General features: G+C 35.0%; 1 protein-coding gene across 1 annotated transcript in view; it reads right to left on the reverse strand.

The window, feature by feature from the left end:
* COL19A1 (collagen type XIX alpha 1 chain) overlaps nucleotides 1–13,816 on the reverse strand; it is a gene marked incomplete at both ends in the record, with an annotated part of 178,160 nt that extends 164,344 nt beyond the window's left edge. The window contains 3 exons of the mRNA XM_079550583.1: nucleotides 6,234–6,333; nucleotides 6,708–6,782; nucleotides 13,723–13,816. Of these exons, the coding sequence (XP_079406709.1) occupies nucleotides 6,234–6,333; nucleotides 6,708–6,782; nucleotides 13,723–13,816 (269 nt within the window). The remainder of the gene's footprint in view (nucleotides 1–6,233; nucleotides 6,334–6,707; nucleotides 6,783–13,722) is intronic.
* Between the last annotated feature and the right edge of the window lie 383 nt (nucleotides 13,817–14,199).

The raw sequence follows: 14,199 nt of genomic DNA on the forward strand, positions 1-14,199 counted from the left end.
AAAGATGAACTAAGTTTTTTTTCTGGCAAATAATCTTGGCCAGACAGATCTTAGGAGGAAAAAAAAATATGTAACACTAATTCAAACTGAAATACATGTTTTTCAAATTAAGGAAAGCTTTTCATGTAAGGAAATTAAACTGCTTTGGCTATTTGGTCCTTCAGAGCTTCTGTGGTTTCCTTATTGCTTATCTGAAGTTTCATCCTAAACTGTGAAGCACATAAGTCGTGTGGATCCACAAAAAAAATACTTGTTGGTCCCCAGTACACACATTACGGACAAATCCCCTTGAGATCCACATTTTCCAAAGACTCCTTCCCTTGATCTCTGAGAGCTTTCTGGCATGAAAACATTGCTGGGAGATTTAAAAACAATCAAACAAACAAACAAAAAAAAAACCCCAAAAACCAAAACAAAACAAAACAACACACAGACAAAAAAAAAACACACAAAAAATCCAATCAGAACAGTCTGCCTCATCCAACATTGCCTTACTAACTCACCCGGTAAGATGCTCTTCTGCCTGCGGAATTTGCAAAAGGTTAAAAAATTCAGATTTTCTACAGTCAGTGGTATAATTAAAATAGTTTTTGCTGATCTTTGTTCCTTCACAATCTGCTTTTAATGTAAGTATTAAATACTTTTGTCTATATTCTTCTCCTTTGCTTGTATCTGTCTTTACTTTTGCTTTCCTGACTCTTCCTGCATAACAAATCACATGTTAAATTATATAATTCAAACTCAGCTCAGCATTTAAAATCAATTAGTGTCTGAAATTTAGCTTTGGGGTTTTTTTATTGTTATTTTTTAAAGCTGTTGGCAGAGATCTTGTAAATTGTCAGGTACAAGCCCAAATATGGAGAAAAAGGAAAGACAGTGCGTTATTGCTCTTTAAAAGAAGCACAGTCCTATCTTTTTTCATCTCAAGAGGCAACAGTTTTCTGCTTAGATATGAAAAGAAGGAACTGGTGTTTATATGATAGGAAAAGCTCCAATATGTTTTTTTCAATTGTTCAATTCAATTTATAAAATGCAGTAAGTTTTCATGTTTCTAGAAATAGATACAAAATATATTATTTCAGTACCCTTAAGCAGAATTGGAGGGGAAAAAAAAAAAAAGTTATGTCACCACAGCTTCTGATCCACTATTTTGGAAGACCCAAAGAAAGCATCAGGATTGATACTAAATTCAGGCTCCCACACTTGGGTAGCAAATTCCAGAGACAAGGCCCTTTTCTTGAAAATACCCTACAACCAAAATACCAGACATTGCAATCTTAGCATTGTTGGCTCAAACAGCTCTAATGATCCCAAATAAATACACGATATAGGGAAGGGAGAGGTGGCTTTTCTTAAACAGCTATTTAATATTTAAATAGCCTGAAGGCTAACAGGACTTCAAATAAGTACAGATAAAAGCTAGTTAGCATAGCTATAATTACTGCTACCAAACAGAGGTGCCATCTCATCGCCATTCTAATGCTTAACTGGATTATTATAGAAATGTTTGATGAAACCTTTTAAAAACTGTCAAACTGCATAGCTAACCAATCTGTATCATATTTAAGAAATATATACTTAAAAGTAGTGTACATATATACATATATATATACATAGATATTAATATTTTTCAAGAAGATGGCAGAACCAAAATACACGCAATACAAAGCAAATCAGAAGTCATACCCATGTACATGTTCACTGATGGCTAAATTCTATTGTGAATCACCAGGCTTTTTTTTTTTTTTTTTGGAGAAGGAAGTCATAGAATCACAGAACAGCTTGGGTTGGAAGGAACCTTAAAGAACATCCACAGTTCCAACCCCACTATAGGATGCAGGGCTGCCACTCGCTTGTTCAGGCAGCCACTCAGAGATAAGTGCCTTTGGGAGCAAAGTGCTAGCTATAAAAAGGCTTCTACAAGTGAGCACAGAAACTGACTTGCTACATGCCAGCTGGGTTCAGGAAATTTAACTCTGTATTACAGATACTGCAATTTTAAAAGTTTCCATCGAAACCAAACAAAACACATTCATAGATACTCTTCTATCATTAATTTCTGTTTTTAGCCTGGAGAGGACTGACGAAAGTGGTAACAGTACTTCTGCGCTTGGTAACAAGACATCACTAAAGGGTGAAAATACTTTGTCTGAAACACAGCGCAAGCTGCAGTCACTGCTCTTTCAGCAGCAATAAGTGACAGCAGTGCTGACAGCACTCAGTGGTCCAAATACAGTCAAAATCCAAGATCTTTTCATTATTTTAGACCAAATGTGGAAGGATTCCTAAAAAAGTCATGAGTAATTAAATTGCTGTAAATCTGAGAACATTCTATCAGCCAGCTCTTGCAATCACATCAGTAAATTAATATGATTTAATCAAACCAAAATATAAAATAAGAAAACAATGACACCGTTAAGATTTCATAAGCAAGTGAAACCCATCTTAAAAATATTCTGAAACTCAGATGAAAGCAATTTACTATTTCCCTTTTTGGCTTTGGACAGAAATTGCAGAGCAGAAAGAATGGGCCCACCAGCAAGCCCAGTGGGCACAACCAACACCTGAAGCACTTTCAGAGAATGACAGTGAAACTACCTCAGCATCTCGCTTATTACTCGGAGACAACTAAACAGCAAAGCCCAGTCTAAGAGGCCTCACCTCAGAAGTCCTGAATATTGCCAGCAAATCTGTGAGTTGCTATCTGCATAGAACCTTGCATGGCTGTCAGTGGGCACAAAGACAAGCTAACATACAGTGCATAGGCAGCATACATTAACCTCTAGCTAACAAAATGTGACTCCATAATGTATGTATTGAAATGAAATTAAAATATTTAGTATCATTATTATTGAATAACTAGATTGTTTGCATTTCTGTATTTTAGAGTTAATTTCTTTAGGATTCAGAGGCTCACATATTCCTGAATGAAGTAATGATGCGTACTAATGTTCACATAACAATAACAATATATAACTAACAGTATTTTAATTAAAAAGTCACTCATACTGAAAATATTCACAGATTAGAATTAGTTACATATATGGAGCATAAAAAAATTATTCACCTCCTACCTCAAGGCAAAACACGAACAGAATTTCCTTTCCAGAAAAGATAAAGAAATTAAACTAAAATTCAGCATAAATAGACATAATCGTTTTCTCAAGCTGACACTTCATTGTAAGTTATTTACAACATATAAATAGGTGCAACACTACTCCAGATCCATTGAGAAAAAATTAAAATGGCATCATACAAGAAAAATGGCACAGCATAGCTTTCTATTACCCACACTACGACTGAATGAATGAAATGCAAGAGGAGACATACCAAGTTACTTGATACTTGCTAGTCAGCTTAATCAGATACTCTGAGTTTCCTGCAAGATGGATAACAAACACTGCCCTGCTACTTACTGCACACCACGTCTACTAACATATTTTCTGAGACAGAACGGTCCTAAAAAACTCTGAGCATCTAATAACACAACTGCCCTGGAGCTACACAATCTGAACAGAACCAGGAGAGGATTTAAATAAAATAATATGCTTGAAGATATTGGACATGGATATCTGAGATAAAGTAAATTATAAAATTATGACCAGGTATTTAAGTTCTTGCTTCTTGGTAAACCCACAATGTCAAAGACTGACTTTGTACTCCTAACTGCCATATGCCCTTATTTAAAAAAAAACAACAATAAAACAATGTCTAAGTTCAGAATATAATCAGAAGTACTATGAAGAAATACTTAAAAAAGGTCTGAATTCTTATCTCAGTAACAAAAAGCTGTTACATATACAACATTTTAAATAAAAAAGTAAATTCTTAATTATGAAATGCATTTCCCTCTGAGAACAGGTTTGAAAAAGCAAAAGCAAGGCTGTGCAGTTAAGAAATAAGATTTAGTGCAAATTCTGTAATATTTTCAGCAATGTTAAAACACTTCAGCTCTTTTATTTTTTGTTCAAAGTAATTTGTATAAAAGGTGTCATTCCAAGGGAGCTGGCAGAATAGCTCATGTCGTGTATTATTAGCATCAGTAACGCAATATTGTTTTTCAGTCTAACTACATTCAAACATCAACACTTATGTTCATTTCGGCTTCATCCAACTTCCAGTTATCATTTCAGCTTCATCCAGCTGAAGCATCTATTGGATACTGATTTTTAGGGGAAAGGAAAGACTTCCACTTCAGTTTTTCTCAAAATATATATACAGAATAAAACAATGGAGAGGAAGAGGAATATGAGAAGCACAATAAAAAGTAGTAAGGCCAAACCACCTGCCCTCCAGGCATTCCTTTAAGTTGGGCAGGGAACAAAGAATTTTGGGACATTGGTACTTGGGAAATAAAGGAAAACTAGACATTTCCATTTTCCCTACTTCCGTCGCAAAGAGTCATCTTACTGTCAAAAAGATGAACAGATAAACAACAACAAAAAATAATCTGTTAAATTTCTCTCCCACTCATAAGGAAAGCAAAAATAGAAGCATTCTTGCTTTCTAGCGTATTTCCTTCCAACTTCTGGGAGTTAAGGCTTTGCTAAGCAGCAGCTATCAACCATAATATGACTTCACCATTTTTTCATTGCTTTCATTAATAATTGCTTTTGAAGGATGAAATAAAATAACACAGACATCGGTATTCAGGCTTATTAATAATAGCGAGTAAAGAACTTCACGTTTTTCAGTCTTAACATCATGGATTGGACAGCTTCAAAAATATCAAACTCTTAGAAATGACTTTCCCCCAAAAAATAATATGAATTAAAAATAAATTTCTTTAATCCATTCTCTTAATTTTTATTTTCTTTTATTCCAATTTTGTTATTTTCCTGGAATTTCATTAAAAAAAAATCAGCTTGCATTATGTATTTTTGATTATACACTTAGCTCTACTCAATTTCCTATTTCTAAAGAAGAAAAATTGTCCCAAATTTTCTGTTACTGTCTTGATTTTCTACTTTTCTATATTCTTATTTTTATCTCAAATAATAGTCCCAAAATAAATCTATAAAAATCTGGAAGAGAGGAAGATGCTAATTAGAATAGAGCTCTGTCTGCACCAATTTTTTGTAGTCATTTTTCTTTCAATAGAAAACAAAATATACTAGAAAATGCAGTTATGGTATAATTTTAAAGAATTACACAACCCACAAATTTAATATTTACAGAATCCAATACCTAAAAAATAAAAAAATGACTATAGTAAACAAGAAAAAAAAAAAAAAGTTATATTTCTTTAACCATTCTTCACTCCCGAGGATTACTTTAGTGTCTGGGCCTCTCCAATTCTTCTTTTGACTTTCTCTTTCAGTTCCTGATCTTCTGGTGCTCACATCACTTTTCCCAGGATCCAACCAAAGGGGAATTCTGAGGGCTCGGGTGTACTTTTTCTTACACAGCCAAGAGTCAGAACTCTTGCACCAGAGAATACCCAGTACTCAACACAGTTGCTTCCCACATTATCACAGGAACACACTGTACTGAAACTGCAGTACCATGACTCAGAGCACATCACAACCACAAAGCTCTGAAAAGATTCTCTTTCTCTCCACTGTCCAAGGATGTGGAACTTGAAACTACATTTCTAACTGTATCTCACCATTTCCTTGCCCCAGCGAAATCTTAAGTCTTTCCAGTTCCATTGTACCTTTGTACCTTGTCCCTCTGCACCTTCCTTTTGACTTTTCATGCAGCTTCAGCCTTTCATCCTGTGTCAGAATAGCACACTACCAAGTTTCACCTCTACACTGAGTACCAGCCATTTTGTTGGTGAACAAAGGAAAGATGTAACAGTCACTGAAAGGACACAACTATAAAAACAGCGCTTAAGGAAACAGTGACTCATTTTAACCCTGCAAGCATTGAATTTCATAAAGGGAAGACTAGTAAACACTTCATGTCATACTATGAAACTTATCTGTTTCTTTTGGTTTTGTCACCTTTAAGTATAAACAGTAGAGTTTTCTGCATTCGAATCACAGGTTGAGAACAATACACTTCCAATTGACTCTCTACTAGATACTTCTGGTTTTCAGAAAAGGAAACTTCTGAATCAGACTGCTTCCCAAAATAAAAGCTATAATGGATGCAAATGCCTAAAAATTGACATACTTATCTTTCTGTGGTATCCTTGGATATATTGCTTAGTGTTCCAGATCATAAGTAGTACCCACTTTGAGCTCCATCTATTAAAGACTCTAGGATGAAAGCAATACCTTACTTACTTTGTTTCTCTGATGAGAGGAGCGCTTCCCAGTTTAAAACAGACTTTTACCCCTCCACAAGACGTTTGTCGCAAAGAAAAGCTTTCTGTGAGATCAAACCCTGCAAAGTATGATACACTGATTTAGTTTCTTTTTGTTTCAATCAACAGAAGAAACTATCACTGCAAAATTCACACAGCAGTTGAAACTAACTTTGCTACCTGATAAATGATCAGTTATTTCCTTTTATTATTTGCACTGCCATTAACAAAGACCATTAGGAAAAAAAGAAAATGGAACTAAGCGTGTCTATAGAACTTCAACCAATAGTTTCCAACTTTAATATCACTTTCCTAACAACAGCTGTGTTTGGAGCATGATGATAACAAGTTGTATGATGTTTTTTAAGCCAGCAGCATTAGAAACTATCTTTATTTCCACTCCTAGTCAATGTATTAAGGTATTTTGCTCTTGATATTAACTGAAACCATTTACCTGAAACATCAAGACTGTCTCTGTTGATTTGTTTGAGATGATGAATAGCTGTTTTCATTAAAGGACACCCAGAACCTTGAAGAGAACACAATTTAAAATCATAAAATTCTATCAAATAAAAATGAATCAGAACAAACCACCATGACAGTGACAGTCACAGTAACAAGAAAGATTACCTGGTTCCTTTATCTTTTGAACATAGAACATAAATTACAAAATTCAAATGACAGTAGTAATATTTCAGATTTCATGCATACTTCCATTAATATAAGCAGACATAAATTTTACCCTGTTTTAATTCAGCTGTTTAGGATTGATGCTCATGCTGTCATGAATGACAGCAGCAGAAGTAAAATACAAAGTTCTTACTAAGCTCTTTCCATCCTCACTAACATATAAAAGTAGAAACAACTAAGTTCTTGTTGCTGTTGTAGTTGTTTCCTCCTGGTTATATCATTAGAAAAATTCTTTTTCATTGTAATATTTTCTCAATCGAGAAACATGCAACAGTAAAGAATAAATGCACAATTACCATGGCAATAATCAATTGTTACTTCAGTGAACATTAATTTCAAAATGTGGATTAACAAGGATATGAGCATATCATATAATGAACAATGCAAGCAACATTTAGGCTTTGAAAAAAGTGGTTGAAAATTAAGCAGCTTTGCAGGGGATTAAGTCTGAACCAAAGTATTTAGGTAAACAAACAATGTTCTATAAATCTGGAACATGGTAAATTCTAAGGTTATCTCCAGCCAAATGCTTAGAATAAACAATGTGTTATTATACTGCATTCAATTTGCTCAAAGAGGTTTTTTTTTTTTAATATTCAGTGGAATACACACTTTTAAGAAGCAAATACAAAGAAACATTCCTTTAATGTATGAGTCAAAAACAGGACTTTTTCTTCAAGCTTTTTAAACAACACAACTAAATTCTAACCATGAAACAAACAGGATTTGGCCGATATGCTTATTAAGCTCAGATCTCCATGAAGACATTTTATGCAAGATGAATCAAGTGCCACTTGATACCACATCCTTGATGTCTACACTACAATCTACAAGAAACATCACCTATAATTTGATTTATTTCAAAGGCAATAAGGCAATTTATTCTTTTCTTCCTTTGTGCTTATATGTACTTACAGAACTAAGCATTTTACTTATATAGATATACATACACATATGAAGAAAATTTTACGAGAAATAAGAAACATACATGTTGAAAATAACTGTAACTCCCATCATAAATTCCCTTCCCCAAGCAAAGGACGCAGAAGCATTAAAAATATTAATGCCAAAATCTCAGAAACTGAAATGAAATCTTTCATCACTCTTGGACTGGGGGGAGCTTTATGTAGTGTGAAATGCATTCACTGGAATTACATACTAACATAGCAATCTGAATACACCACTTACTATACACACGCTAACAGTACCAAAACAGGTTCACCTTAAATACTCCGCAATATACAAATCTGATATTTCAATCATTCATAAAGATTATTAAGCTAATATTTTTCATCCATAGATACTCTAGAGCTATGAACATTGTTCCTGTAGATTTATAGAAGTATAGCTACAATAAGCATGTTGGTGTAAAGAAAGCCTCTTATGGCTGAAGGCAGAGTAGCATGCATACTCTAATAACCATCTTGATGAGGGTTTTTTTTGTTTGTTTGTTTTATTTTTTTAAGTTAACATGAAGACTGTAGGAAGATTCTGTTTTCAGCTGAATTACTCTACAGTATTTACAAGAAAAGCAGCCAGATACAACCTGTTTTAGATTTTACTTCAAACTGCTATAAAATGTGCTCTTTTTCCTCCACTGTTAACTTTCATGAGGGATGCGGAATTTATTTTATTCCCACCAGCCACTTTCCTACAACTCCAAATAAAGAATAAAAGCCTTAATTTCTGTTATCCAGATGATAGCAATGATTCCTTACATGCCACAGACTGGACTGTGGACCTATTTTTATCAGTTTCATAACAGTCCATAGACAGGCCATGCAAATGTTATTTATTTGGTTGTTTTCCATATCCTCAGAAAAACTGAAAGAGTTACTATCATTTTTCTTCCTGTTTATGCTGCTGGTACACTCTTTTTGCCTAATACTATTTCACCAGAGTTAAGACAAAGTCATAAAATATTAAAAAATAATCCAGAAAGCTCTCCATATCAAAACTCATAACTGTAATTGCTATAGATTGATGAAAATTCTTTCTATAGTTTGTGCAGTCAAAAAGTTAGTCTCTTCCAAGATTTTTAGTACTGCTGGCAGACTCTTAAATTCTTTGGCCTGAGACAAAGCAGTCAGTTTACACATTCAGCCTGTGGGTTACTGAATTAGAAGATTCACATGAAGGCATTTAGGAAAGAAAAAGAATGTGCCTTATCAGGCATACAAACCACACACAACTACCACCTCCATTATAATACATGAGTGCAAAACTAATGTAGTAGTAAAAATAACAAGCTTAGATTTATACAGCAGACTCCTCCACATGTGATAGAACTGAGCTTATATGGATAAGCCCACAATTCATACTATGAGAATGGTGAAACTGAAGTTGAAGTTAACATACCTATAAATTAACAAGATCTTTCCATACAATAAATTGCAGACTTTCATTCTTAGAAATCACTGAAGTCTACATAGAAAGTTATTATAAAAATCAACATAATCAATTCAAAAACACGTATCTGTGTGGGTCAGGCAGGCCTATCACAAATTATTGTGATCGTCTTTTTCTCCACTGAGAAGCTAACAAGGAAAACATTTTTCTAACAGCTTCATACAAAAAAAAAAAAAAACAAAAAACCACACACCTAAGTTCAGAGTAACGGGGTTACATCCACATTTCTCTTCTGTAACATCCTATAACCAGAGCCCTTGCTGAAGCTCAGGATAGCTTCCCCCTGGGTCCCACGCCGAACACTGATTTCTATGAAAACTGGGACACTGGAGACTCTGGTACATGCTTCACACTCACACTGACAGAAAGCATGCACATCTGACTAGGAACTGTAGCTTCCAATAGGCACTCTTGTTTCCCTAAGTCAGGAGTAATCTGAAATATCTAGATTCACTTTATGATTAACCTAGCAGGTAAACACCTCTAAAGTTCATGTTCAAGTGAAGTTTTCAGCTGCTAACACCACGTACATGCACATTCTGAGGGCACTGATGTTTCTATCAGAAAGCAGAACTGTTCAAATAAATGTGGCCTAGCAGCAGAAGCCCCAATTAGCTTACATACATTCAGCCTTACATAAAGCTCTATCAGAAAATGAAATGTCATTTTTTTCCTTCTCTTTCTATACTGTAAGCCACTTACTACTTAATTGTGTGACAATAGAAATATTAATAAAACCAAAGGTGGGAAGAGGACGAGAGACTGAATATATAATTTTATTGATACAGGAAAGAAGTCCAAGTCCTGGTGACTATTTAGACACTTATGTAAATAGCATCACGGCTTTGGTAGCAGGAATTAAGAAATCTGAATTCAAGTATTAGGATGCCTAAACTACACCTTGGAAAACTATTCTTTCATGTGGAACTGAAGGTAGTAGAAAAACAAGGCTATATTTAGGCGGATATCTTGGCTACAGGAGTTATTTTTCCTTTCTCTTGCTTTCCATGAATAAATGGGCTGATCTAGTGTACAGGCTTTTCTCTGAGGGAATGTGTAGTTGTTTCCCTTTATGGTTTCAGTTTCTCTGTACTACTTACTCACTAGCTGAAGAGTCTTTCCACAGTGTGCAGGCTTTCAGGAGCCATATCCTTCCTGATACTTAAAGCTCCTTCTTCACTGCCAAAGAAAGCTTGCTATCTACCCATGAATTAAGGAGTCCAAGGGTGGCATAGTCATTTAAACTCTGCAACGCTGACAATAGGTTGTGAATCAAACTTTAAACATTCAGTCTAAGAGTTTAAACACTCATGGTATTAAGAATATGAACACATTTCATATGAGAGTGACTACAGAGACTTTATCTTGATTTTAAGAATTATCTAGCTGCACTAAAATATGAAAACTGAAAAGCTGAACCAATTTGCATGCCTGAAACCATTCACTGTATTTGGGTTAAATTGCCTATCTGAAATTATGATCTAGAGCCAATAGATTTGACAACACATTCCATGTCAAAAGGCAATGGAAATTCACCATGACTGGCAGTCCCAAGACTTTATTTATGCTACATTTTTCATGGGTTACCAAGTGACTTTAAAAAGGATTGATTATAAAAGAAAGCTGAAAAAGCAGCAATGATCTGGGAATGAGACAGAGCATTAATATTCTCAATATGGAGCATTTAGGAATGATCAGATTAGAACTTCATGTGTCATTCCAAGAAGAGCTCAAGCCAAGAACTCCCAACAACAAAAACTTTATGTTATGAAAATACTCCTGAAGTCAGTTAACAAATCAGACTGTGGAATCCTTTACCTTCAGTTCACCATATTCTATCATTGGAATGTATTAAGTGCTTCCTTCTGATGAATGATTAGCACACCAAAGCTTCTGAAAAGTGAAAACTGACAGAAATCCTTGCTTAGAGCCTAAGGAGAACCACTTGAAGAAGACCCGCTCTGATGTTTTTTCCAATACTAGTATTTATTCAACAAAGTATCAAATCAACAAGTCCCACAGTAGATTCAGAATGCCTTCTCAGCAGTCTCTTTCCTACGTGTATATACAAATTGATCCTTTCTCTTGCAGGAGTTTTCCTTCCATAAATGTACTTATTTTTTTCCCTCTCTTCAAATCAAGGTTAGTTTTTCCTCATTCTGAAGACTATCTATTAGATTCAGGATGATCCAGAAAGAAATTTTAGAATACAAACACAATAATCCAAATATCTATCTAAATGAGCTTTGCCAGAAAAGAAAAAAACATTCACATTAGCCTAGTGAGAAACAAACGTTATGCATACACTGCAGGAAAAAGAAGAAACCTGGGCAGGTCCTGAAGGACAGAAGCAAATCCATTCAGAACTGGTACATGGGAGAGAATGAAGGCCCAAGAGTTGGTTGATGAGTGAAATTAAGAAATAGAGGAGACCCGATATTTCTCTCTTCTTCAAATATGCACACAACCAATTTGTAGGACTCAAAAGAGTTTTGCAACACAAAATACTGAGTTCCACTGAATGATGCAGATTTAACAACAATTAGCAAATGCACCAGCACCCTTTACCACTGGCTTTGCAAAGGCTGTTCTTTCTCATCTTCTGCTTTCTGGTCTGTAACTTACATTTCATTCTGTATGTTTTCTACACTTTTCAGCCTCTACCGAAGTCTTTTTCCTGTTATCACCTTAAAGCTTCACTCAAAGTTTATTCCCTGCTGTTGGCAGACACACACATGCTGGCAGCTATCTACTCGTTATTCTTCACCATCTGCACGTATCACCTCATCCTGCAGAAGCCTCTCTCAGTTGTACACATTTAGTTGTTCTCAGGAGAGGTTCACCCCCTCTTCTTCACATCAGTGAAGTTTTATTGGACCTATGCTTTATCAATTTCTAGCCACCAGGTTAGGCTAAATTTCCACCTCCCTTCTAGCTTTACAAAAACAAACTTAGAACCTAGTTCAGATTTACTGTTCACAAGTGGTTCAGCTTATCTGTCACAACTTGTATGAAGGGCTTACTTTTTCCTGAGATATCTTTTCATTAGAAAAAAATGTTGCGAATGTATCTATTTACATCATTAGGGAGCATTGTGCTCTCATTTTCTTCTACTCTTATGTAAAACTTCCCTTCTGTAATGCACTAGGTAGCAACAAAAGAGAAGACAACCTATTTTGACTCTTCCATATGATCAAAGAGGATAATCATGTGGCCATTCTCACTCTCTTTCAGGGGTTAAGAATAACTTACTGCTGAAGAATTTAGCTTTGCTGCCCTAAACACAGAAGGCAAAAAGTGACTCTAACACAAAAAGTGAATATAAGTTAAAGTTATATTCAGATTCTTCACAATGCATCACTGGAGTCCAAATCCTACACATTACATTTAATAGTTGAATGAGTGGTAGTATTTATTGTTTACTGGAGAAATAATGTGATTATTATGCTAGAAACTGACTTTTACATTATTGGGGCATGAGTTTCAAAGGTGTTGCAGAGATACAAAGCTACTGTGTATATACAGATCCTATTATCTTCCACCAGCATTACTACAAATACATTTCATCTTCTGCAAAAGAAACAGTAACTTTTAATCTCAGTCTAAATAGTAACTAATACATTCTCCTTTCCAATAACTGAAGGAAAATTCTAGAAAGTTAAGGTATATGTTATGCTGAGCACTTCTAGAAAACTGACAATTCCACACACAACATGCTTTTCAAACAGAATTTGACGCTTCACCAAGTGTGGTGAAGCACGAGTGTAGCAGAACAAGATAATGTAGACAGTGAGAGAGAGAGAGGAAAGTGGAGAAGCATGAGAGTATTTGCAGAAGATGGGCAACAGCTTTTACAGTAAACAATTTAATTATATTCTTCTTTCCCACTGTTCCCTTTCTTAGGTACAAGATCTTGTCTCACTGTATGTCTATGAAGCACATGACATGATTTGAGGATTAACTTTAGGCTAGGTTAACATGAGCATTAGGTTGTTTAGATCAGTGTAACCACTTATCTACAATAAAGCCACATGATTTTGTCCATATAAGTTTTGCAAGCCCTGATTTAGAATCTTGCTTTCTATAGTAAGTTAATTTAAAAAAAAAAAAAAAGAAGAAGTAAAAAAAAACAACTCTTACGAAGTACAACTGCTTCCAAATGTGAATCTTTCAAGCATCTGAAACAGAAAGACTGCTTGTGAACTGCTTCAAATTTATACGTTGTCACAAAAAATTATTTAAAAAAAAAAAAATCTTTTCTAGATTTGTTTGTTTGTATTTAATTTCCCATGTATTGTTCTTATTTGTCTACAGGCTAAGTATCAGAATTTATGCCTTTGGGCAGTGACGTGAAAGAAAAATAGGACTACCTGTCTGGTCACTGACAGCCACAGCAGTAGAAGCAGGGAGGAGCAGGATGACTGCCATGCAAAGCCAAACTGTGCAGGATCCAATGCACTTCATCTCCCCCCGGACACATGTGAACAATCAGCCACAAATCTGAAACAGAAGATAAACATATTCAGAACAATCTCTGCTTCTCTCGAACTGTAAGGAAAAGGGTAAACCACTAGTCATATACAAAGCATATGATTTATCTATTTTGAGGAGCTATAAAAATAGACTGAAGTAAATTTAGAAATATTCTTTCAGTTCTCGCTGTGAAGGCAATTATTATTAGTAATGACCAGTTTTACTTTTCCCCTGAGATCTCAGTTTTAAATACCCTAATGTAACCGGTGTCACTGTGCTGCCAAGAGCTGCTGAGCACCCAACCATCACACTGAACAAGGACAACGTGTTACACCTGCATGTGCAAACAAACAGAAATACGACGCTTCTCCTTG

The sequence above is a fragment of the Tetrao urogallus genome (assembly GCF_951394365.1).
Source record: "Tetrao urogallus genome assembly, chromosome: 2".
Lineage (NCBI taxonomy): Eukaryota > Metazoa > Chordata > Aves > Galliformes > Phasianidae > Tetrao > Tetrao urogallus.